At 42.9% G+C, this 27,924-nt stretch overlaps 1 protein-coding gene across 1 annotated transcript in view; it reads right to left on the reverse strand.

Annotated features, from left to right (window-relative positions):
* Nucleotides 1-27,924, reverse strand: part of UVRAG (UV radiation resistance associated) — a 260,496-nt gene that overhangs the window by 120,408 nt on the left and 112,164 nt on the right. The window contains exons 7-8 of the mRNA XM_084773991.1: nt 27,123-27,228; nt 12,770-12,896 (exon numbers count right to left, since the gene is read on the reverse strand). Of these exons, the coding sequence (XP_084630117.1) occupies nt 12,770-12,896; nt 27,123-27,228 (233 nt within the window). The remainder of the gene's footprint in view (nt 1-12,769; nt 12,897-27,122; nt 27,229-27,924) is intronic.

The raw sequence follows: 27,924 nt of genomic DNA on the forward strand, positions 1-27,924 counted from the left end.
AAGTAAAATCATCTTTCATGCTTCCTCCATGCTAGTTATAAAAGTCCACAGTCATGTTCATTTCTTCCCTACCTTTCTAGTACAGCAAATATTTGTATTATAGGGTCAAACAAGGTCAGGATTCATTAAATACGGAAAGAAATGAAAATAAATGTTATCGAAAGTCGCTTCGAATAAACAGAAGGAAGAGAATGGTCCCAGGCCAGCTCCCTACCACAATCTTTCTTAACTCCCGATGGCTATGCCTGGAAAGTCTAACTTTAAATCCCAGAGAGCTCTCTCTGCCAGGAACCCCAAAATCAGCCGCTCCATCTCTGCCTGGACCGCATTCTTTCTCTACTGTGTTTATCCATGTAGTCTTATCTTCCCGTATTGTTGAGCATTGTTTTGTTCCCACTACCACACGGATTCATCCTTTATGGCTTCATCACTACTAATGACCATCTGGGAAGGAAGGAAAACAAACAGGTGCTGGGTTTGCCATCTCCTAAACTACTTCCCAAACTGTCCTCCTGTTGAGGCCTATACCAGCAGTCCACCCTGCTGATGTGGAGCCTCTGTGCAGTGGGAACACAGGCAGTCGGTGTAGTTTTAACAACTAAATGTCACTGTTGGTGCCTATAAATCTAGCAGCCAAAGACTATGACTACTGCTTCCATCAAGAAAAGAAAGCACCGTTTCTTCAGGCGTTCTCTCCCTCTGAGAATTTAGTCTCAGACTGGCCATTGGCCAGCTCCTGTCAAGCTGCAGTTAAACCAATAAATCATCATTTCGAGTGATTTCAGAAAACCAAAAGGCAATATTCCTGAGCTATGAAAGTTCTCTCCCAATCGAACTGCTTTTCTTGTACCAGGAGTTGGGATGCTGTGCTTTTTATGTGTTAATAGATGTTTTTTATGTGTGTTTTGGGTGTTTTTTTTTTTTTTGCTTTGAATTTTGCAAAACTGTAACTGACTGTATTTTATTATGAAGTTCACTACCTTGCACATGAGAAACAACACACTGAACCCGAACGAAGTGCCAAGAGATTTCTCTTTAAGGAACTAGTACATTCCCTTACTAGAGGGACAGGAAGCAGCTAGCCTTTGTGCGGCTCCACAAGTGGTCTGCGTGCTGAGAGAAGCGCTCACGCTCACACTCACTATAGTTCTTAGAACAGAAGCTTTGACTCTGGGGCTCTGACTGCATTTAGACCGCCTAGCAGATGAATCTGGGCTAAAATATTACCTACGCCACACTTCAGACTCTGGACAAGTCTGGACCTCATCTTCTGGTCTCACTATGTAGCCCAGTCTGGCCAGCCCCAGTTTTCAGAGCGCTAGTTACAAGCAGCACCACCTACCCAGCAAAGTATTAACTTCTCTGAGCTTTTTTTCTTTTTTTCACATAGGAAATAAGAATGTATCACATTGCCCCAACATTTGCACTCTCTCCCCCATGAAAGTCCGAGAGGTGAAGAAAACTCCATAGCTGGCTTGAAATTTTACTTAAAACTAAGCACAAGGCACAAGGAGGTGCCCTGCCTGTGTGTCCTATCTCAGAGACCACTTCCTATCGTCCTACGCCTTTCCCTAACTCCAATAATCGGATAATGACCTCACCTCACAGGATACGGAAGTGATAGGGTATTGTAGAATCCTGGCCACCAACGCAAACTGCTCCCACTGTCGCTTTCTCAGCTTTGTCTTTATCAAAGAAGGAAATGCTTCCAAGACTATTCTGAACTCCTTTCCATTCAGGCCCACTGTGGTGGTGAATAGGAATGGCCCCATAGACTCAAGCACTTGAACGCTTGGCCACAGGGAGGGACACTACTAGGAGGCGTGGCCTTGTTGGAGGAAGTGTGCCGCTGTGGGCTTTGAGATCTGACAGGCTCGCCTGGTAGGGCACACAGTCTCCTGCAGCTGCCTGCGATCAGGATACTGTCAGCTCCTCTCTAGCACCATGTCTGCCTGCATGCCAACTTATTTCCCGCCGCAACATCATGGACTAAACTTCTGAAACTGGAAGCTAGCCTCAGTGAAACATTTTCCTTTATGAGAGTTGCCACACTCGTGACTTCTCTTCATGGCAATGGAACTCTAAGACGCCCACCTCACACACTGCTGCACTCCAGCCCTGGGGCTGTTTTTCCCTGTGTAGCCTTGGCTAGCCTGGGTTTGCTTTGTAGACCAGGCTGGCCTCAAACTCACACTTTGCCTCTGCCTCCCTGGTGCTGGGATTCACGAGGCCCTGGGGCTTCTTTTAAACACTGTGTCAAGTCCCTCCCCTTTCTAGGCTAAGCTTTCCATTCTGCCAGGATCTTCTTAGTTCCAAGGCTGAGCTCCTTAAGGAAAACTTTCCAGAGCAATCTTTGTAGACAATGGTCTCCCATAGTTAGGGTCTCTTGTCACAGTTTGTACTAGTTACTAACAGTTAACGACAGCATTAATGAAAACATTATCTGGTTTATCCTTTAAAAGGAAACTTCACTTTATTTATGTTTGTGTGTGGTGCCTACAGAGCCCAGAAGACGATAGCAGATGCCCTGGAGCTATATTACAGGCAGTTGTGAGCCACCTGACCTGGGTGCTGGGAACCAAACTCAGGACCTCTCAAGGAGCAGCAAGTGTTGCTCACTGGTGAGGCATCCCTCCAGCCATCTGAGCTTCTTACGTACACCCTGCTCGCTGCGTAACCATTCAAAGCTGGGCATCTTAGTTCCCTTGTCCTCCCTTTCTACGTCCCCCTGCTTCTCTAAGGCGCGTTGCCTTATGCGTGCCTATGCAGGCCACATCCCAGGGATATGAAAAGCTCCCCGTTCTCCCTCTGCTCCTCTTCACTTTAACCCAGGAGGTCATCGCAGTAGAATCTGCCACCTTTAACATTCCCAGGGTGCTTAGATTTTAATCGTGTAGTACTTCATCGCCAATATAGCATCGTCGCTGGTGATTCACTACCCTCAACAAAGCCATTAAGAATACTAAGACCTATATCTAGCCTGTACTCTGTGTTGTCCTCACCGATACAAGCCGATCTAGTCTTTGAGAAATCTGTGTGCTATTTTAACATATCCCCAAAACTTACAGTCCAAGTTCCTTGGCTTCTCTAGCCTCTTAATATAGACAGTTATGCAAAAAAAGAAAAAATAAATCTGTAGTTCAAAGAGTGACCTCCCGTTCCTGGTAGCAGCCCCCTAGTGCACACCTCTCTAGAAACTGCTTCCTTTCGCTGTCCCTTCTCACCATCGTCCAGCTAACTATGACATGTTCTTGCAGATGCAGCTTAAGGGGCATCTCCTTTCTCTGGCTTTAGAGGCCCGCCTTCTGTGTTCCTGACACCCTCTAACTAGCTCTGCCTTACAGCCGTTACAGAGCGTACAGCTATGGGGTCTTGTGGTGTCCAGCTCCTCCTAAGTGTCCGATGATGACTGGCATGCACCCACTGCACCCACACATGCTATACTGATGCTTCTCGTGTCCTGTGTATGTGGTGTTTGCAGGGCCTCTTGTCCTAGTTCCGCCCATTCATCTTCTCAAGACGCAACACCCTATCAAAATCGGTCTGCTAGAAACTAGGTTTACAAAGTAACAAGTTCTTTTTTGTTGTTGTTTGTTTGTTTGTTTTGAGACAGGGTTTCTCTGTGTAGCCTTGGCTGTCCTGGACTTGCTCTGTAGACCAGGCTGGCCTCGAACTCACAGCGATCTGCCTGCCTCTGCCTCCCAAGTGCTGGGATTAAAGGTGTGCACCAGCACGCCAGGCACGGAACCCTGTTCTTAAGGAAACCTGTTCAATAAAATCTAGATCTTTTATAAGTAGATATTAATAGTGATTAATTTTCTAAAGGTGAAGTTCTCAAATATTTGTAGGAGGTGACTACTTTTGTTCAAGGTGGTTGGGATGGAACCCGCGCCCTTATGAGCACCTCACAGGTGTGCTACCACTGAGCTTTAGCCCCTGCCCAAAGCTAACAGCCCTCCTGTCTGTAATTCAAGGTCTCACTGTATAGCCATGGTCTGAACTCACTTTGTAGACCAGGCTGGCCTTGAATTCACAGAGGTCCACCTGCCTCTGGAGTGTTAGGGTGTACACCACCACATCCAGTCCCTCAGTATGTTAAACACTAGAAGGCATTTTTTTTTTTTTTGAGACAGGGTTTCTCTGTGTAGCCTTGGCTGTCCTGGACTCGCTCTGTAGACCAGGCTGGCCTCGAACTCACAGCGATCTGCCTGCCTCTGCCTCCCGAGTGCTGGGATTAAAGGCATGCGCCACCACGCCCGGCTAGAAGCCAATTTTTCAATACAATGGATTTAATAGGAAAAACAGCATCTATGTATTAAATTACAGCTGGGAGGTATTGATGTTTCACATTCGATGCTCAAGGCTGCTCAGGATGCCTAGCAGGGCAGTTGTTACTTCATGTTATACTTGTAGTAACAGGGATAAATGACTTGCCCAGGAGCACACAGATAGCTGGGAACAAGGTCGAAATGTGACTTTAGACATTTGATTCTAAAATATGCACTTTTCTCACCCTAACCTCTTGCAGAGTGCATTCATGAGAATCACATAAAAGTGCTGTGGAGCAGCAGGTTTTCACTGAGATCCTGTGACACACTAGGCATTTAGTTTTGCTGCATCACTTAATTATTTGTTGTTGTTGTTTATTTAAGAATTTTTAAAATTTTTTCTTGAGACAGGATCTCTTCATGTAGTCTCGGCTGTCCTGGAACTCATTACGTAGACCAGGTTGGCCTATCTCTGCTCCTGAGTGCTGGGATTAAAGGCATGCACCACCACACTCAGCCTGCATACAATATACATTGATCTTGTTTTTTCCCCGTATTTACAGATCCCTTCCACCTCCCTGACTTTCCTGTTTCATGTTTCTCTCTCTCTCTCTCTCTCTCTCTCTCTCTCTCTCTCTCTCTCTCTCTCTCTCTCTCTCTCTTTCTCAATATAAATATAAATATGTAAATACAAACAAAAGACCAGTAAGACAAAAACTTCCCAGACAAAACAACACCCCTCCACCCCCAGCATGCTCAAAAAAATCCCCATGGAGTTTGTTTTGTGTAAGCCAATTTACTCCTGGACATGGGGCCTGCCCTGAAGTCTGCTTAATATACCCAGTGAGACTCCATTGGAAAAAACTGACTTTCCTTTACTAGTGGGTATTAATTGCAGATAGCCTCTTGGTTAGGGTTGGGATCTTGTGTCCAGTTCTCCCTCTCAGTCCTGGGACGCTGCTGGCTTGAATTGTGCAGGCCCTGCACATACTGACACAGCCTCTATGAGTTCATATGTGCATCAGTCCTCTTGTATTTAGAAGACATTGTTTCCTTGGAGTCATCTAAAACCTCTTACAGTCTTTTCATATCCTCCTCTTATGCATAGATTCCTGAGACTTGAGAAGAGGGATTTAATGAAGACGGAATGTTCCAAAGTTTCTCATTCTCTGCATATTATCTAGTTGTAGGGCCTTGAATTAATTCTTATCCACTGCAAGAATCAGCTTCTCTGATGTGAGTTGAGGGAGGCTCTGACTTATGGGTATAGCAGTGTGTCACTAGCAGTCATTTATTGCTTTGTTTGTTTGGTTTGGTTTTTGGAAACAGAGTTTCTCTGTGCAGCCTTGGCTGTCCTGGACTCGCTTTGTAGACCAGGCTGGCCTTTAACTCACATTGATCCACCTGCCTCTGCCTCCCGAGTGCTGGGATTAAAGCCATACACCACCATGCCCGGCCTCATTTTATTGCTTTTTAAAAAACAGAATAATAGTAGGTTTTCCATAGCTGCACAGCATAATATCTAGTCTCATGTTCTTGGCCGCTTTATCAGTGTCAGATATGAGCTCTACCTCACTGGAATGGGCCTTAAATCCAAGCATAGAGTGGTTGTTACTCCCATAACACTTGTGCCACAATTGCACCAGCATGTCTTGCTGGCAGACTATGTAGACCACAGGGTTGTGGCTGGGTGATATTTATAGTGTTTTACCTTTCTCTTCTGTATGCACAGTACCTTCTAGCACCATGAGCTCTATTCTAGGTTGAGCACCAACTTCATTTCTCCATGTTTGATGACAGTAGAAAGTCTTGTCTTCAGCAATAAGCCCTTATCATCAGGTCGTAGAAAGCAATCAATAGCCTTGGCAACAGCTGTGGTGCTTGGGAGAGGGATGGGGACCACGGTCAACTAGACATAACCCATTCTTAGTCCTGGAAATTTTACTTGAAGGTCTAATTGGCTTACTTTTTTTGGAAGCTTCTACAACAGCAGGCTTCCAATGGTTTTTCAAAATGCTTCAGGCTCATGGGGACTTCTTAAGTTCCTAATGGTAGACCCTAATTCATGTACAGTTTCTCTGACTTTGACACTTATGGTTTCCACTGAGTAAGCTGTCCTTGCTGCTTTCTGTAGTGTGTGTCTGACATGTAAGCAATGTGTAAGCTGACAGTGTGCTCTTAGGGCTGTGGACCGGTAGCTAGAGAACTCTTTTCCTGTTTTCCTTTTCATTGCATGACAAGCGAAATGAATATTCCCCAAAGAGTACTTCTGTTTGATAATGTTTTAATTCACAGGAAACCTGGAGCGGAGGTCCAACTTGTTCTTAGAAAGGTACCCAGCCATTCTATGGTCATTTAGAATATTGTCAGGCTGTACGATTCCATCATTTCCAAAGTGTAGGGTTGGCAGATCTTATCGTTTGTTTGTTTGTGTTTGTTTTTTAATCTTTGTTAAAATTTAATTGTGTGGTATACTTCCCCATAGAAGAGACACCACACTCACCTGCCCAAACAAAAACTATCTGGACTCCATGCATCCTTGGCTGCCATTTGTCACCGGAGGGTTGTTTGGTGGGGGTGGCCAACAGACTTTCCCAACTGGATGTCCTCCTGTTTTGCTTGGCTTTCTTAGCTCCTTGTGATAAGCAAGACTACACCCAACCAGCCATGCTTTAGGTGACATTGTAGTAACAAAGATCAGATGTGCTCAGTTTCATTGCTCGGATTTCCTCTTAGTAATTTCAGTGAATACATTGCCCAAATATTATAGGCAATTCTCATTAATTATAATAATTTATCATTTTCTGAGAAATTTGAGAGCGAGGGTGGCCTATATCTGTAGTTCTGTTTATCTTCTGTGTAGTAGAAAAATTACTACATTGCTCTGACCTGCATGTCAGGTTAAAAAAAAAAAAAGCACCACAGTGTATCTGAGCTAATGCTTTGCCTGTATGTAAAAAGTGTCACAGGCATTGGTCGGAAGCTGCACTTCTGCACGTGGTGCAGCAGTTTCCTTTTCACTTAGGTTGTGAGGCTTCTTGTAGAGAATTATTCTTACAATTTTAACCCAATGTGTATCTATGAGGATTAATGGCAGAACTGAAAAGTTAGTCCTAGGTATTTTGACTCTTTGTTTTTTCTTGTGGAATTGGGGATTAAGTCCAGTGCACCATGCATGCCATGTAAATAAAGTGCTCTACTACGGAGCTACATCCCTCCCTAGGCCATACTTTTAACATTTTATAGCCATCTTAAAGAATTTCCTAGACAGATTTCCTTTAAATTTATTAATGCCTTAGTGTCTTTGGGATTTATGTTATAACATTTTCCTTTTTAATTTTTAGTAATAATGCAATATTATGTGTGCATACATTCATGTGTGACATGGTGCCCATGTGGACACCAGAGGACAGGTTTCAGGACTCAGTTCTCTCGTCACCTTGTTGAGCAGGTCCCTCTTGTTTCTGCTGCACTGTCCTGCAGGCCACCCCACCCAGCAAGCTTCCAGGTGATTCTGTGTCTCAGCCTCCCATCTCAGTGTGGGAGCGCTGGGATTACAAATGCATGTCCACATTCAGATTTATTTTGTGAATTTGTTGAATCAAACTCAGGTCTTGAGATTCCTGCTCAGCAAGTGATTTTCCTGGTGGTGCCATCTTGCCAGCTCCTAATGCCTGAATTAACATCTTACCCTGGACTATTGGTATTGTATACAACTTGGATGAGGCAGTAGAAGCCAGACAGCTTTTGAATGGAGAGTGAAGAGGGCACTTTATAGGTCCTAAGCAAACTTCAGCTCTTACTTCCATATTAAATGTACTTGGGATGATTTATTCTAGTAATGTCTTAAACAGACTGTAAGAAGGATAGATTGTCATTTCAGTCCCCCTTTAAAGTAGAAGCCACAGATACAAAGAAATAAAACACCGACAGAATTATATTTTGGTTTATCAGTTTTTCCACTTAGTTCTCCCAAAATTCAGGAATTACTACTTAGTAAAAACACATTTGCAATGAGATGGCTTAGTATCAAAGGAAAAAAAGATATACACAGTTACTGCAAAAGTTACCTGGCTTGAGACCCTAACAGGGAAACCTGTTTTTTAATTAAACATCAGAAGTTAGACCACTAATATCTTCTCAGAACACACACACACACATACATACATACACACACACACACACACACACACACACACACACAAAATCAGTAAAGATCACTCATGACCCAGCTGAAAGCTGCTGCAAAGGGTTAAGAATCTGCCTTGGAGGCACAGAGAGGCAAAACTTCTGGGTTAATTATGCCCCAGGAGTCAGTGTTATTTGGCAAGCCAGTAGGAGGAACAGAAACTCTATCTTGTCTCTTTCCAGTAAATCATCTTGCAATGGATTTTTATCATCAAAAATCACCAGATATAATAGGCACCTGGTTTCTTCAAATGGTTCACACAAATGGATTCCTTTGGCTCTGATCTAGGTGGCGATGCTACTGAACAGATGTGCAAGAGGCAGAAATTACTCCTAGGGTTATCAGAAGAGCCAGCAACAAAACCAAGGTCAAATGTCAAACATTCCTGACCTTGTCTTGTCACCAGGCTCTCAGGCTCAGCCTTGTGAGCAAGTGTGTGACTGCCTACCAAGTGTGACCATGTTGAACAAGGACATCCCAAAGACTATCACGACCTATCAGTAAGTAAATCCTCTTACCTACACCCAGCCTCACGCTCTTTCCACTGTCCAGTGCTTCACTGTATTTACCATAGGAGCAACATTAAATCCTCTAGCAGCTCAAGAAATATAAACAATTCTTGATTCAAAGACACACATAAGGACTGGGGTATAGCCCAGTGGGAGGGCTCATGCAGGAGGGTACTGAAGTATAAACTCCGTGTTAAAATCAGGTCTGCCCCATCATGCCAAAGACTCATCAGCTTGGGGATCATCATAGAAAGAAAGACTGGAAAGAAAGAACGATGATCTCCAAGTTGATGAGCCTTTGGCATGATGGATCTCCACAATGGAGATCCAAGATGGTGACTGCATGACAGCACAAACAAAACACTAGGACAGACATCTACGAGCCCTGCAATCACCATTTGCAGCACAGTTAGACGCTGACAATGAATACAAGCTTGGCCACAACTCTCTATATGCATTTGAACAAATTTTCCCCTCTGTAAAGAGGATAATAATATAATATACCATATCTTTATCACTAAAAAAATACAGTATAACTCATAGGACTCTTAGTAATGATTAAATGAGAGAATCATCAGGAAACATGATACAGCCTGACATTAGCATTCTCTATAAAGACAAGCTCATAAATGAGTATATATTATTATATATTCATCTAGTGCTCGTTGACAATCACACATGTGCATGATGTACCATGATCATTTCGAGACAGGGTTTCTCTATTCGCCTTGGCTGTCCTGGACTCGATTTATAGACCAGGCGGCTTCAAACTCACAGCAATCTGCCTGCCTCTGCCTCTGCCTCCACGAGAGCTGGCATTAAAGGTGTGCACCACCATGCCTGGCTCTTTTCATATTTTAATAGTGTAGAAATCACTGAAAGTTTTAGTGCTTTTAGTCTGGTGATTCAAAGCTTGAAACTTCCTTCTATCATAGAAGACAAAAATATAGTAAGGAACACAGTCACAGAGGTACAGATTCCTACCTTTTGACTGTGCAGTGGTACCATACACATGCCATGGGCTTCACACATCATGTTACTCATGTGTATGTTGTATTTGCATAGCAAATATGTCATATGCATGCATGTATATGATTACATCCATACACATCAGATCGAGGAGGCCAGAGGTCAGGGCTAGGCTATCTTCTGCTATCACTCCTCACCTTTTTTTACAGACAGACCCTCAAGATGAGTCTGATACAGATGGACCACACTAGCTGGCTAGCACACCCCAAGGCCCCGCCCATGTGTACCTCCCAGGGCCGGGATTTGCAGGTGCTTACTGCCACCCTCCAGCTTCCTATGTGGACACTGGGGATCCAAAGCTATGTCATCGTGCTCACACAGCAATCCAGCTAAGCCATCTTCCAAGGCCACCACATTACTTACTTAAAAAAGAAGTTGTATGCAGTGATTCAGTTATGGAAGGCCAGAAATATTTTCATCCTTGCATTGTTAGCTCATGAATTTAAATACATTTGTAACCTCTGTGCAGCCAAGACTGTTCTGCATTATGAACTGCAGTAGTCACCGCACGTACAGAGTTTCCTGCTCTTACAGAAACACGAAAAGCAAAGACTTTCTACTATCATTAGTGGGTAAGTATCAAATCAGCATGTCTTAATGTATTCCTGCCAATATTACTCAGCCTTTAAAATATGAAATTAGGGAACCTTTTAAAGTGAATTTTAAAAAATTATTTTAACATTTTATGTGTATGGGTATTTTGCCTGCATCTATGTCTGTGCATAGCATGTGTGCCCTGTTCCCATGGAAGTCAGAAGTAGGTGTTGGATCCCCCAGAGCTGAGCTATGGGTGGTTGTCAATCACTATGTTGGTGCTGAGAATCAAACCCAGGTCTTCTGTGAGAGCAGCCAGTGCTCTTAACCACTGAGCCATCTCTACAGCCAAAATTTTCTTTTGAAGATAACATAAAAATTAGTGTCACTTTAAAAAAGGCTAATTATATATTTACATGCCACCAACAAGTAGAAAATAAAATGTAAACAGAACATATAATAGTTTCATAAAAGATCAGAGACTAGGAGTAGATTCAACTAAGCAAACACCTATACATTATTGCTTCAACAGTATCTTGTAAGCTCTAACTAACAGGCACATGGGCTTGTCTCGGGTTGGCAGACAGGACCTTAAGATCCTATTTCCCACAACTTTGCTGACAGAAATAGTCAACATGGGCCCATCAAACTCCTAGCCAGGCTTTCTGTTTTGTCTAGAAATAAGTATGAAAATGCAAAAAGAACAAAAATAACCAAGATGATTTGGAAGAAAAACTATTAAATTGAAGAACTTCAGCAAACATCAAAACAAGCATGACAGGAGGAGAACGAGGGTACAGAGAAGCGGGAAGGCAGGTGAATGGCTGCAGCGGGGAGGCCGTGTGGCCCCATTCACACAAGTGCAGCTGCAGCGCCCAGTTTCTCTTTGAAAAATAGAATGCTAATTGTAACTTATAGGACACCCAACCGCCAATTTGGATGAACTGATGATATAAAAACGGAAAATAAAACAGTAAAGAGTTCTGAAGACCACACAAAAGAACACCTTTAAGATCTTCCAACAGGCAAATGTTTCCTACACTTGTCCCCAAAGCCTCAGATGTAGGCTAACCAGAAGAAAGCAGGAGCAAGCCACGGGATGGGGAAACCCACTCCTAATGCGCATGTCAAAGAAAGTCCCCACATAGAGAACAAGGAACTCTGTAAACTGGCAGTACATAATTGCAAGAAATAGTCAAAAAGACCTCAACCGACACATCACACAGAGGATTCATCTAAAGTGTGTGGAATGGTGTTCCCAAGAATGGAACTCAGTGCTATGAGGGCATACTGCACACACCACATGAAGACTGAGTGCTGCGCATGGACTAGGACGCAGGATGATGACATAGGCCAGGCAAATGAAAAGCTGTTCTAGAAAACTAAATTAATACCATCTAATACAGCTGAAGAAAAATATCTACCCTCCAACCTTACAGTACAACTGCTAGGTTCTCGTCACCTGAAATGCACAGGTGTCTCCATTAAGAACCAAGTACTAGAACATGTTGGAAGGACTGACTGTAACAGTCTCTGACTGGAAAACCAAACACATAAATGCACATTTGTATAATGGAATACTATGTGGCTTTAAGGATCAATTATAATTACAGGAAGGTTAAGAATGACTCTAATAAACATATTGAAAAAGCTAGCACACAGAAAGTGTACATATGACTTCTATAAAATGCATAATTAGGCAAAACCAATTTCTGGTCTCATAAGTGAAGGTACCTGATTAGTGTGGTTGGAGTTGCGGTGAGAGGCGGGAAGCACAGGAAGATGCCATAGGGTTGTGAGTCTTTAGTATGGTTTCACTGACTGAAATTCTACTTACATGGGTGTTCACTCTGTGAAAGTAAAGCTACAGCCATCTCTAGATAAAGAGGTGCACATTATTATGCACACTATCAACATCAAAATATTTTTAAAATACTTTAAAAATTATAAACAAAACAAACAAAAGGGCAGAGTGGTGCATGCCTTTAATCCCTGCCCTCAGGAGGCAGAGGCAGTGGATCTCTGAGTTTCAAGGCAGTTTGGTCTACAGAGTGAATTCCAAGACTACACAAAGGCTACAAAGAGAAACCTGTCTCAAAACACCAAAACACCAAAACCAAACCAACCAACCAACCAAAAACCCCATTAACATATATCTGCAAAGATGTCCATTTGAGCCTATGGAAAGAAGGAAACCACTGTGCAGAGTGGGCGGCTTTCTGCACGGTGGTGCTACTCACCTTTGTCCTGCAGAGCCACCTGTTGCTTATGCAGGAGGGCCACCTCCCGCCCCAGGGCTTTCTGCTGTCTTTCCAGTTCGTTTCGAAGCACCAAAATTTTTAATCGCAGACATTCACTTTCTTTTTTCTAAATAAATACAATCACAGGTAAATTTATGAATATAAAGTAATAGTCATTGTATATCTACCATATTTCAAGCCAAGAAAGCCCAAATACTCATTAACCTACAGTGCTTAGAGTAATTATCAGCAGCCATCACTTTAAGGGAAAGAATAGAGAAATAAGCGAGGATAGGTGGAAACGGGCCTACTCCAGGAACTCAAGTCTCTTGCAGAAATACGAAGCGGAGGGGAACAACTGTGCCAGGTGAGCACGAGCTGGACGCTCAGTAGATAAAGATAACACGAATTTCTGGGCAGGCCAATCTAATGAATGCAAAGGAATCATGAATTACAGTCAAATAAAATTAATGCTGGGGGTATAGGCTGGTTACCACTCAAACACAATATTCACAAGAACAAGCTAAGGAAGAAAGGCATTTGATACCAATAAATGTAAACATACAATAAATGTACACAATAAAGACATACAACAAAACACATACCTAGTCATGAATAATAAAGACCCACAAGTTTCAGAAACAAAGAACAAGTGGAAACTTTCTGAGCTGGCACCTGACACTACACTTAACGGCAAGGGACTAGGAGCTCTCCTCTAGGGGCAGGAACAAGACAGGTAGCTGCCTTTTCTGCTCCTACGTAATGTACCTGGACCAGAAGTCCTCACCATGGCAATAAGAAAAGAAAGGAAACAAGAAGCTATGCCGACAGGGAAGAGGGACTAACCCAACAGTTACAGGGCGTATGCCACTTGATGTACAAGAGCCTAAAGAGACAAAAGGCAACCTGTGGCACTATGCACAGTTATAGAAAGGCTGGAGTTTGGATCTCAAGCACTGTGTAACATCTGGTGGGCTGGCTTGCTCAGATAGGGACCCTGAGCACGCTGCCTAGTTAGACTAGCCACACAGGTGAGCGGCAGGCTCAGCTGAGAGACTCTGCTTCAGTAGAAGACAGAAAAGAGTCAAGGAAGACTCTCGATGTCAACCTTGGGCCTCTGATGTACATGCACATCACACACATGTGAAGTGTGAGCCCAAACACTTGTGAACATGCATGCACACATATATGCATAACATACACATACATACATATATACATACACACACACACATGCAAAAGGGGGCAGATTCCTTTTTACTCAAATATCTTCTCTGAAATTGCCTCCATTTACAAATCTGACATTCTGACTGCACAATAAGGCTATCTGTGAACATGCACTGTAAGAATGCATCTTTGTCATCTCTGTCATATGGTACCCATTTTTCATGGTATAAATAATGATCCAATTGTAATTTGGCTATACCTGTTAAATTTCTGTCTTTTCCAAAAGTGTAAGATAGTTAATTAAAATTATAATAGAAAATGTATTTATCTAATAAGCTAAAAATTAGCAAAATATGGAACAAGCTGTTAGAAATTTCTCAGAGGAAGAAGTCAGTCTCTGGTTGATGCTTAGACAATAAGGGACCCTGGGAGCTGAGTGAGGTGCATAGTGACGTGGCCCTGTTAGAGCCAGGGCCCACGAAGGGCACAGCCGAGGAGACAGCACAGAATCTCATTTCCTACCCATCATTACATTAGGCTTGAAGAATCGAGGCAACACACCCTTAAAAAGAATGTTCCTAAATAAGGTTTCTGAATAACATAAACATGTAGGAGGGACGTACTACATAGTTTTAGCTGCTTTCCACTAGCAGGTATTTATTATTTTGCCAAACATTGTAAAAATACAGATCCAAAAGTCAATGAGGTTGTAAATCGTGGAAGCCACCAAATATCCAGCAACAGATGGTTGGAAACACCGAACGCAACATAAACTTTAAAAAGGGAAGAGCGCTGGTGTATGCGTTAACATGGGAAGCTTAAAGGCCATTGCGCTGTGTGAACTGAATAAGCTGTAAACAGTCCCTCTTTGTCTGACACCACTTATGTGAGGTACTTAGGACAGTCAAAATTGGGCAGGGAATGTAGCTCAGTGGTAGGAGTGCATGCCTATTGTGGGCAAGGTCCTGGATTCAGTTCCCAGCAGGCGTGGAGGATGAGACCTGAGAGTGCGTATGGATCGTGGACAGATTGGTGGCGGTGTGGCTTGGGACTGAAGGGAATTGGGCAGGGGGGTCAGTATGAACAGTTGTGAAGTTTCAGCTTTACAAGATAAAAAGAGCTTTGGACAGATGGTGAGGGCGGTGACACAACATTATGTACGTATTTAGTGGCAACGAATTATACATTTACAGATGACTGACACCGGCTGGTAAGGTGGCTCAGTGAGTGGGGGTGCTCGCCACTAACCCTCATGACCTGTGTTCCATTCCCGGAACTCACTTGGTAGAAGGAGAAAACTGACTCCACAATCTTGTCCCAACTCCATGTGAACACCTTGGCACATGTTTTCTAATCATTGATATTGGAATGTTATATGCTTTATAAAATAAGAAATTGAGAGAAGGGTCAATAAGATGGCTTATTTTTAAAAGGGGGGGGGCAATCAAACCCAGGAGGTTTTCTTTTATGTGATCAGAAATCACTGGTCTTGTGACAACACTGAGGGGAAAACAAGAAGTAAACTCTTCAGAAGTTTACCTTTTTTTTTTTTTTTTGAAAGATGTAGGTATCCAGTTGCTTTAACCTAATATTTTCCATAAAATATGCAAATACTTTGGGAAGAAAGAGAAATAGGGGACATTGTTCAACTTGTTCTATTCCAGGGTCCACACTCAACTGGGAATGTTTTCTCGTTTTCTCGAAGTGCAGAACTTACAAGTTAGTCTAAATACAAAGCCAAGAGAGGAGGGCTTGAAGACAGCACGTCTGGGTTGCGGTCCACGTGAGGAAAGTGGCCCACTTACAGAAACAGATGCACTAGCTCACACCAGGCCGTTGGCTCCTGTTTGTGCAGTGTAAACAAGCCCTCCCATGTGCCGTGGTTCTCACGTGCTGCTCACCCTTCAAAGGCAAGCTGATTAAAGGCCGGACCGTAACGTAAGTGTCTTCTATGGGCTGCTGCGCTCCACTCAACTCACACATCCAGCCCAATACAGCTATCACTTTTAATTAGATTTTATACAACACTCAGAGATCACAGACATGCTTGTTTGCAAGCATGGGTCTTTTAAAAAATCATGGGTGAAGTTAAACACTCATCTTACAATGACAGATTGATCTGGAAATAATATATTAACACAAACAAGTATTTTCTCATAGATCACACCGGAGCTATAAACCCTCAGACATGAGTTCCTAAAATATGGCCTAGGACAATGAAAGTTTCAAAGGCGTGTGTAATCACACTGCGAGGTTGGGCTCCTTTCACGGGCATGTTCCTCTATGTATGAAGCGTGAGAGTCTGCCTGGAGACTGCAAGGGCTTTACTGCCAAACTAGATGAGGGATGCTAGGGCCTTGCAGAAATTGTGTGTGTGTGTGTGTGTGTGTGTGTGTGTGTGTGTGTGTGTGTGACACATTCCTTTACCCAGTGAGCTGTCTCACTGGTCTTTTATTAAGGGAGAACTCAGTTTGATAAGGCTACAATCACAAAAACAAAGATCTTCATTTTTTAGAAGAAAATAAAATCTACTTTTATGCTAACATTATAGATTTGTTATTGGCACTTTAAAGTTAATTAGAAAAATAAATTTTAAAAATTTTTCAGATTTGAGCCGGGGGATGGTGGTGTCTCACATCTTTGATCCCAGCACATGGGAGACAGAGGCAGGCGGACCTCTGAATGCAAGGCCAGCCTGGTTTACAGAGCTAGTTCCAAGAGAGCCAGAGCTACACAGAGAAACCCTGTTTCGAAAAACAAAAACAAACAAAATTCTCAAATTGGATTTCTACCATAATAAAACCTAATAGTGTAGACCGATTTCTTAGAGACCGTCACAATTTTTGGCATATTAAAGGCCCTAAGGTCAAAACTCTCGAGGAGTGAGCGGCTTGGAGCATATTCTAGCCTATCTTGGTCATTCCCACAGCTGGAAGGAACTCAGAGCTGAGGATGCTAACAAATGGCTTCCAAATGCCAATTACAGGTTGTTTTCCTTTCATCGACGTGTAGCCAGTCGCTAAGAAAGAGAAAATGCTTCCTTAGAAAACATGTAATCCAATTTATTAATTTCTTTTTTTTTTAAAGATTTATTTATTAAGTATACAGTGTTTTGCTTGCATGTACACCAGAAGAGGGCACCAGACCTCACTATAGATGGTTGTGAGCCACCATGTGGTTGCTGGGAATTGAACTCAGGACCTTTGGAAGAGCAGGAGGCGCTTTTAACCACTGAAACCATCTCTCCAGCCCAAAGACCTATTTATTTATTTATTTATTTATTTATTTATTTATTTATTTATTTATTATGTACACAATGCTTTGCCTATATGTACGCCTGCCTTCAACCACCGGTATTGCAAAAACAGACAAACAAACAAAAAACAAAAACTAAAATTTGAAGCGAAACCAAAATAGTTTGCTTTATTAAGTTTTAAAGTAACAGAAAAATCATGATTGTTGCACTATGAGAAAAACCATTTAAAACATACATGATTTTTTTTTAAATTCCCAGAAACTAGGAAGAGTTAAATCCTAAGCCAGTGCAGAGTGTTGCTAATGTCATACTTAATGAAGCAAGGGCAACACTTTCCTCACACCAGGACAAGGAGAGAACCCTGTGTGTTCTGGTCAGTACATGGATGTTCTCAACAGTGAGATGAGCAGAGAACTTAGAACTACCCACGCAAAGCTGGATGGGGTACCACACTCCGTGACAGGTTCCACTTGGGAGCACTGCTGCAAGCCAGAGGCCAGCCTGGGCTACAACCAAAACTTTGTCTTAAAAATAGCAGCAGCAGAAGCAACAAAATTCTACCCAAATCTAAATTTGTAGATATTTGTTTGCATAAAAAAATGTATAAAATGAAGATCATAACTACAGGGTAAACCGTAAGATCCATTACAATGAACCAGAACAGATAGCATATTCTTATGTACTAGTAACAAACAAATGACAAAAGCCACTCAATTTTGTGGAGGCAGGGTCTTTCTGAAATTCCTGATCCTCCTGCCTTAAATGCCCCCACATCTACTTTCCATTCATGATAAAAACCCCAGAGACTAGGAAGAGGATACTCTCAGGCCAGCCCAACTGTTGTTAGCACTGTTAGCACTGCCTTTAATGAAAGCACGAACGCTTTCTCCCTCTAACCACGGCTTTGTGGAGGGCATTACCACACCTGGCTGAACTTAGGAGCCTTGTGCTTGCCCGACTACCACAAAAACTCAGGACTAACTCTAACAAAAGCAACTCAAAGACATTATTCAAAGAATTAAAGAAAAGTCTACAGAAAGCACATGTTTACAGCCTGGAGACCTCAACACTGTGAGGATGCTAACTCTACACAGTCCTTATTAAAATTCCAGCGGGATCTCTTCTGTAGAAACTGACACACTCACTAGTTTTAAAATTAATTCAGCAATAGAAAGAACCTACAGGGAGTAAAAAACAGGAACTTTTGAAAAAGTTAGCGTATTTGCCCTACCTGGCTTTCTTGACAACCTACAGTGCTGGAAGATAAGCAGACAGGTCCCTGAGACGGAGGTGAAACAGATGCACGTGTGTGGTCAGCTGACTTTAGACAAATATGTCAGGGTAATTAATGGGGAGAGGAAAAGCTGTTCATCAAATACTGTTCTGTCAACTGAACATCAGTTTGGGGCAATGTTTTACTCTTTCTTCATCCAGTATAAAAATAAAAGCTTGAAATGGACCAGAGATCTAAACACAAAGCTCCAAACTCTGAAACTCCAAGAAAAACCTTGAGCAGAGGATGTCTGTGATCTTGAATCAGGCAGAAGATCCTTACAAATACCACAAGACATGAAACAATGAAAACAACAGCAACAAAAGTCAGAGGATTGAAGCTGGGTGTGGTGGTGCACGCCTTTAATCCCAGCACTTGGGAGGCAGAGGCAGGAGGATCGCTGTGAGTTTGGGCCATTCTGGTCTACAAAATGAGTCCAGGGCAGCTAAGGTGACACAGAGAAACCCTGTCTCAGAAAAAAAAAAAAATCAGAGGACTGGGGAGATGGCTCATTTGGTAAAGCACCTACTGTGCAAGCCTGAGGACCTGAGTTCAGTGCCCCAGAACTCATGTGAAAACCAGAACCAAAGCTGGGTAAGGTAGCCACTGACCTGCATCATAGTAGGAGCACTGGAGAGGTAGAGACTGGTTGGCCAGGGGAGCTCACTTGGTGAATTCCATGTTAGCTACAGACCCAACCTTAACCCCAGTACTCAGGAGGCAAGCAAGGTGCATTTCTGTGAGTTTGGGGACAGCCTCGTCTATATAGCAAGCTCCAGGCCAGCTAGGGCTACATAGTGAGACCCGGTCTCAAAAACAAACAAACCCAAATTAAACGAAGGATCCAGTAGAAGAACACCTGAGGGAGTTTTCCTGCTACACACACACACATACACACACACACACATGTGCGGACAGGTATACATAAGCACCCACATATACAAACAAATATACAAATATATTAGATTTACTGAACTTTAATTTTTTTGCTCTTTAAATATTATTAGGAATAACAACAACAAGGCAGACGGGAGAGATGGCTCAACAGTTAAGAAGAGCACTTCCTGCTCTTGCTGAGGCCCTGAGTTGGGTTCCCAGCACCCATATCAGATGGCTCACAACTAACTGTAGCTTCAGTTCCAGGGGATCCAAAGATGGCTTCTGACTTCAGGTGGCACCAGACTGTGGCACACACATGTACCATTCATATACATAAAACAAAAATAAATAATCTTTAAAACAAATGATTCTTTCTTTCTTTCTTTCTTTCTTTCTTTCTTTCTTTCTTTCTTTCTTTTTAAAGACAGGGTTTCTCTTGTAGCCCTGGCTGTCCTGGACTTGCTTTGTAGACCAGGCTGGCCTCAAACTCACAGAGATCTGCCTGCCTCTGTCTCCTGAGTGCTGGGATTAAAGATGTATGCCATTATGCCCAGCCCCGAACAAATGATTTTTAATAATTTTTTAAAAAATCCAAGCCACAGACTCAAAGAACATATTCTTCAAATATCTATCGGGAAAAGAATTTGTATATAAAAATAAATATACAAATATATTATTTATAAGTACTAGCAGTTAAGAGTATTGGCTACTCTTTCAGAAGAGCGAAGGGTGGGTGATTCTCACACCCACACAGTGGTTCACAATTTTATGTAACTCCAGTTCCAGAGATCTTATGCCCTCTTCTGCCCTTCATGGCATCAGGCACACAGGCAGTGTTGAAACACATGCAGGCAAAATGGCTTACCCATACACATAAAATAAAAAATAAATAAGCAAAACCCAACAAATGAAGCTGAAAATGTCTAATTAGAATTAGGAAAATATTTTCTCTCATAAGCAAAAGCTAAGGTAAAAACAATGTAACAGATGACCTGGAAGTAGTAAAGACAAGGCAAGGAGGCTGGGCTGGGGGCAGATACACTGAAAGCATGGTATGTGTGTATATGGAAATGTCATAGGGAAACCCATTAATATAAAGACTTAATATACACTAATAATTATAATAACAAAACAAATGGAAAAAGAAATCTGAGCCACTTTACACATATGCCAGGACTTAACAGATAAATACATTATACTTAATGGGAGCCAGGTTTCTCACTATCAGAAAAAGATACTGCAAATAAACAAAATGAATGAGAAAGCCAGAATAAAGTCCATGGCATAAGAGTTGAAAACATCAGTGTGAACTCATGTTTATTTTAATATAGAAAGGTATACATTCATACAGAGATAGTCATGCCCACTGAGAAGGCTTTAAAAGCAATAAGCACACCCAATACCCAAGTACACCCGGTGACTAGATCTTGTTTCTAAATACTGTCAGGCAACCAAGGGAGCAGGGTTGGTGAGAGACAGCTGATGCCAGGCCTAAAACAGGGCAGATACAAGATGGACTGGACTACAGAGCACCACAGAGTGAAGAACACAAAAAGACGGTAAAAGAGTCAACCTGAAAGACTACTGATTATACACTTCTTTATTTTAGAATACATATTTGCTATGTATCCCAGGCTGGCCTTGAACTCACTAAGTAGCCTAGGCTGGCCCCAGACTTAACACAATTATCCCGACCCAGGATCCTGAGTGCTGGATTACAAGTAAGCACCAATATACCAGGCTCAACTAAATGATCTCTCCTATGTCCATCCCAGTGCTAGGAATCAAAGTCCAGGATGTGAGCATGCAAGGCGAGTGTCCAACCACTGAGCCTCACCTTCATCCTTCCCTCTCCTTTTCAAGGGAAGGTCTCCCAGACTGGACTCAAAGTTGTAATCCTCCTCAGCCACAGCCCCTGAATGGAGTTGTGGAGTTACAGAAGCATGCCATCAGGCCAGGTTTGAAAGATCTTTTAATGACCAAATCCACAGACTCTTCAGACCAAAAAGGCGAACAGCATACTACCAGATTATAACCAAAGCAAAACAGTTATAGATAAATCCACCTGGTAGATACTGGAAGTGAGTGAGTGGAAAGAGTCGGGACAAGGCTTCCTCACAGTGGAGTACAAACAGGCGTGTGGACGACCTCTCCAGGACGTGAGGCTTTGTTCCCAGCACTTTTACTTTTTTAGTTTTCCAGCATGGAGACCCGGGAGGCACTGCCTTAGCCAATGACCAAGTACCGATGATGATCAGACAAGGTGATTTGGGGGTGGGGGGGCTTCGAAACAGGGTCTCTCTGTGTAGCCTTAGCAGTCCTGGACTCACTTTGTAGATGAGGCTGGCCTCGAACTCACAGCAATCCGCCTGCCTCTGCCTCCCGAGTGCTGGGATTAAAGGTGTCCACCACCACACCTGGCCGAGTCAAGGTGATTTAAAGAGAAAAAAAGACTGACAATTTGTCATAGGTCAGAGAAGACTAAGAAGACAAGAATAAGTCTGCCACAGTGTCCTGGACTGGATCCCAAAGCAGCCCTGTCATCCTCTGAGAGAAGAGGACAAGTGTTAGGCAAGGGCCACTCCACAAAGCGCTTGGCTTGTGTCTTCAAGGACAGTCGGTCATTACAAACAAGGTGAGAGCCGACAGTGGGGTGGGAGTACTGAGATGGCTCCGTGGCTAAGAGCACTTACTGCTCTATTAGCAGACCAGAGTTTGGATCCCAGCACCCACATCTGGTGGCTCACAAATGCCTATTAGTCCAGCTCCAAAGGGTTTGACCTCTGGTCTCCATGGGTACACACACAAATGCAAACACACACACAAATACATAAGCAAAATTTTAATAGTAAGAAGAACAACAACAACAAAGAGGAGGTTAGGGAAGGAAAGATGGCCGCTGTGGGCAGTACGGCTTCCTGATGGGACTCTGGAATAAAAAAGGACACTAAGGTAGAATGGACTCTGGCTAATGGTGACTAACAATATGCACTGTGTATAATATATAGTTTCATTAATGACGGCAAATATTGTACTAAGGATACTGGGAACGGGGTAAATAAGTTCCTATACTACCATGTGATAAATCTGCATACCCCAAATGACTCCCTAATCAAGGGAAACAGGTTCAACACAGACTTGAGTGGAAACACTGGTGAAATCTGAACAAAGTCAGGAGTTAACAGTGACATGTTAACGTTATTGTCTTAGCTTGACTACACACCATGTCAACTGCACCACAGTACAGAAGATGTCAACATGAGAGAAAACTGGGAGAAATCTATGGGGAAACTCTGAATTATCACTGCAAAATTCTTATAAATCTGAAAGCTGATTTATATGGGCAGAAGTATCAAACTTGAAACTTCTTATAAGATATATGAATGACAATAGGATATGAAATAGGACATTAAAAGGGCCCACCATAGAGCTATAATTTAGAAGCAAAAGGAGAACACTGCACAGCCTCAAGAGTCATTAAAGTCCTTGCAAGGACCCAGCCATCAGAAGACAAGAAGATGGCCCATAACTGCGGAAGAAACTGCATTTCTAGCTCAAAACCTACAAAGAAAACTACAGCCAATTCTACATGTATTCCTACAGAAAACAGAAAAGGAAAGCTCCTAACAGCAAAGTAGACCAGTGCCACCAACAAAAGCCAAATGCAGAGCTAACAAGACCGTGGAGATGGCTCAGTAGGGAAGACTGCTTGCTGAGAAAGCTGAGATCCTGAGATTGGACCTCAAGTAAAGAGTTGGGCATGGTCTTGTGAGCCTGTGATGCCAGTGCTGGGGGATATATATAGAAACAAAAGGATCGCTGTGGCTTGCCGGCCACCAGCCTGGTCAAAAATTGGAGCGAGCCAGTCAAGGGATAGGGTGATAGTGGGAGGCTCCTAACATCGTCCTCTGGCCAAATACATGAACATGGGAACCTGCAACCCCACACACATGCATTCACTGCCCCCAACACAAAAGAGATAGTAAGAAAACAAAATTATAGACAAATATTCTCCATGAAATAAAAGCAAAGCATTCTCTAAATGTTTAAAGAATTGAACAGTAATACTCCTAAAAATAATTTATTATGACCAAGAGAATTTCCCTTGGGAAATTCAAAGTGGAGTTAGTATTCTAAACTCAACCAGTGTGCTTCAGCATAGCACTACAACAAAACTAAAAAAATTTAAAGACACACAATGGCAGCAGCAAAAGCATCTGAGAAAAACCTCAGACACAACATAAACCTCCACAATGACAATAGCAGACACTTCCTGGGAACTACAGTTAAATGCCACAGTTCATGCTGGGCGAGGATGTCATTTGAAAAGATGCCAAATCTTTGCAAGGTATCAGCTACACTCGGTGTCTCCAAACAGGTAACTAGTTAGGGCTCATTAAGAAGACATTTGGGGAAGGGAACTGGTTGGCTTCAGCTTCAAATGCTCCCTTTCACTGCACTGTCACTTGGGCTAGGGTGAAGAGTGATTCTTATATATTGAAAGTATTTGGGATGGAGTAAATTGGACTTGAACCAATTTGAAAAGGGAGGTAACTCTTTCTCTTCTTTTCTTTCTTTTTTCTCAAAGATTTATTTATTTATTATTTATTGTATATGAACGTTTTATCTGCAGAAAAGGCATCAGATCACACTATAGATGGTTGTGACCACCATGTGGTTGCTGGGAATTGAACTCAGGACCTCCGGAAGAGCAGGCGGTGCTCTAAACCACTGAGCCATCTTTCCAGCCCTTTTTTTTTTCTTTTCTTGAGACAGGGTTTCTCTGTGTAGCTTTGGCTGTCTTGGACTCACTTTGTAGACCAGGCTGGCCTCGAACTCACAGCGATCCGCCTGCCTCTGCCTCCCCAGTGCTGAGGTAAAGATGTGCGCCACCACAACTGATGAGGTAACTATTGCTAATTTGCTACAAGTGAACTTATGGCTTCCTGTCTTACTCTAACAAGACATTTATCTTAGATTCATTCTCTTTTGTTTTTAACTTTGATTTACATGTATATTTGTGTGTATCTGTATATATGCATTCCACATGTGTATAGCTGCCCATGGTTTGTGTGTCTGTGTGTGTATGCATTCCACATGTGCACAGCTGCCTATGGTTTGTGTGTATCTGTGTATGCATTCCACATGTGTACAGCTGCCTATGGTTTGTGTGTATCTGTGTGTATGCATTCCACATATATACAGCTGCTCATGATTTATGTGTGTCTGTGTGTGTATGCATTCCACATGTGTACAGCTGCCCATGGTTTATGTGTGTCTGTGTGTATATGCATTCCACATGTATACAGCTGCCCATGATTTTTGTGCCTGTGTGTGTATGCATTCCACATGTGTACAGCTGTCCATGGTTTATGTGTGTCTGTGTGTGTATGCATTCCACATGTGCACAGCTGCCCATGGTTTGTGTGTATCTGTGTATGCATTCCATGTGAGTACAGCTGCCCATGGAAACGATCAGTCCCCTGGAGCTTGCATCATACGCAGTTCTGAGATGCTCCATGTGGGTGCTGGGAACTGGACCTGGGTCCTCTGGAAGAGCAGCAATCCCTCTAACTGCTGAGCCATCATCTCTCCAGCCCCATGGGTTCCTTCTTTTTTTTTTTTTTTTAAAGACAGGGTTTCTGTGTTAGCCTTGGCTGTCCTAGACTTTCTTTGTAGACCAGGCTGGCCTTAAACTCACAGCGATCCGCCTGCCTCTGCCTCCTGAGTGCTGGGATTAAAGGCGTGGGCCACCACGCCCAGCTCATGGGTTTATTATTAAACTCAATACACACTTAATATTTACTTCACATCTACTATCAAACATTTGTCTAGATGCTGAGAGTCAAATGGGAGGAGAGGCTGGGAAGGAAGGGAGGGGAGAAACTGAAGGAGGAGGAAGGAGGAAGGTGGGAATCCCAAGCCTCATAGCTTAGAGAGACAAAAATATATTAAATAGATATCACGTTAGATGGTAATAAATACTATAAAGAAAACCCACACAGGAGAGGGAACTGAGTGTGCTAGCGTGACTTTCAATGGGGCTATTAAGGAACTAGATGGTTTCTAGGTTCAGTTCCAGTTCAAAACTCCCCTGACTTCCTTCTGTATTAACCAAGCACATAAACGCACAGTGAACCTTTGACCCTGACCCCTGCGAACTCATACATTCTATCACCTTACTCTGTGTGTCACCACTTACAGTGTAGAAAAACAAGGTCAGGCATACATGTTTCCACACTGAGACAAAGCATATGCAGCCACTTAACGAAGCAAGTCATTTCCCAGTCTTGCCTGGGAGAGGAAAGTAAGAAAAACAAAACCTAGCAAGTGCTCCCCAGACAAAGGTCCTAAAATGCAGCATTTCTCTGCATTACAGAAAGGACTAAAATCTGATACTTTTCCCTCCCCCTACAATGTACTCATGGCCTAAAATTTAGGCCTTTATTGATCGTAAGCTATAACAATCCTCTAGCGTGGAGGATTTTCTACAGACAAGGAAAGTGCTATGAAGAACACACAGCCTCTACTGTTCCTTGGGTACCACTGGACACCTGCTGCGTGCCGGGTGCAGCACAAGCAAGTGTGCATACGAAGTTCCATTGTACCAACTGCCAATATCAGCACATTTCTACAGGTTGAACAAATACATTTAGTTCAAATCCCAGGAGAGAGAACGTGCACAGGTAGCTGCGCTTGTGTCTCCCATAATTCCAGGAGCACGTGGCGGTGAGGACGTCACTGCCAGAGGTGCCTTTAGATGAGCATGGCAGGCGACACGGGGGAGAGGCTGCGTACCTGAGACAGCAGTTCCTTCAGGCAAACAATTACTGTGACTCCAGGGCAAGTTATGAATTGTAAGTATTTTTATGACCCATAACACAGTGAAAGCTGTGCACAGTCATGTGGCTTCATTGACGCCATGTGCAATGTAGCGCACACACCTGGCTTCAGAGACAGGACAGTTGCCTCAAAGCTGCCATTTTTTCCCTCTCCAGGAAGAGTATGAAAGAGCACCAAGCTCTAGGAAGACCTGCAACCCGTCCACCTGGGCTGAGACCATGGCTTCTTCTGAATGCCGCCCCCAACCCACACTGCTCTAAAGGTAAACAGCCTCTTATATGTGATCCTATTTTCAAATCTGTCTTTAAAAGTGGGTTGGTCCCAGGTGAATCTAATGAAAATACAAATTACACTGTAAGAACCATCTTCATTAAAGCCAGCAGCTATCTACACAGAGCAACAAATTGGGGGTTTACATTTACTTATTTGTCTATATGTGTGTGTGCGTGTGTCAGGGACGTCAGAGGACAGCTTACAGGGGTGGCTCTTTCCTGCCACACAATGCCACGGACTGCACTCGGGTCGTTAGGCTTCAGGCAGGTATCAGCAGGCAGCTGAGCCATCAACACCAACCCAAATGCTTTCTTCAAGTAAATTTGTCTTCTTTCCCCCTTTCCCTGTCCTGGTAGCTATTATCACTCACTACACAGTTCATGTTTAGAGTTCAACTTATAAGACGTTAATAAAATAGTCTGCTAGTCATCTTCCAGGTAATTATATATAATCTCAAGTTTCAGCTAACAGAATACGGCAGGTTTACCTTATGTTATTAGCACACAGGAACTTTTATTTTGGACATTTAAAATGCACCAGCAGCCATCTCAATGCAACATCATTAGTATCGTTATTAATACTGTCTGGAGACTGTTTCGAAGAATAATATGATAATCGCTTGAAGAAAACAAGTTTGAACAGGTACTTATACAAAAACCTACCAGCTCATTGCTTGTCGATGTGAGTCTTAGCTTTTCTTCAATTTCCTTTCCAATTCTCTGAACAGTTACCTGAGTCTGTTTAATTGCACACTGGGCTCTATGAAGCCTAGAAATACAAGTTGTAGAAAAATGTAAGTGAGTTAATTACAAAGTCTAAACACAGAGAGCCACAGACATGAATTATAAATCTCTTAGGATAAATAGAATCAACCCTGAACAAACCAATTATTTCTAGATTCAAACATATAATGAAGTAACAGGAACTACAAGTCCTAAAGCAACAGCACCCTGAAATGCCTGCGTCTGCTAGAACATGGTTAGGGCAAAGGACTCACAGGGTTGGGAGTGCTTTAGAAAGTGATCTGGCTGAGGGGCTGAGGAGATGGCTCAGTCAGAAAGGGGCCTGCAGCTCAAGTGCGGGGACCTGAGTTTAATCCCCCTGTGGCAGCACAGAGGCACGGGAATACACAGGGCTCGCTTTATATAAATTCCTATGATTTAGCTAAACAGCAAAAGATCTAGAAGTAATGAACCTATCTTAAAAATCTGTCTAATACCAAGGCTTTCTACAGCTGCATGATCAAGGAAATATGGTACTAACTTAAGATGCAAAATTACTACCAGGTGAGTGAAAGGCTGAAGCAAGATCACTTGGGCCCAGGATTTGGAGGCTAGTGGGAGCACAGTGTGAGGCTCCACCTCAAAACCAAACAAGGGGCTGGAAGGTGGCTCAGTGGTGAAGACCCACTCAGAGGACCCAGGCTTGACTACTAGAACCCACAAAGCCATCTGTGATGCCAGT

Source organism: Acomys minous (assembly GCF_964271855.1).
Source record: "Acomys minous genome assembly, chromosome: 2".
Taxonomy (NCBI): domain Eukaryota; kingdom Metazoa; phylum Chordata; class Mammalia; order Rodentia; family Muridae; genus Acomys; species Acomys minous.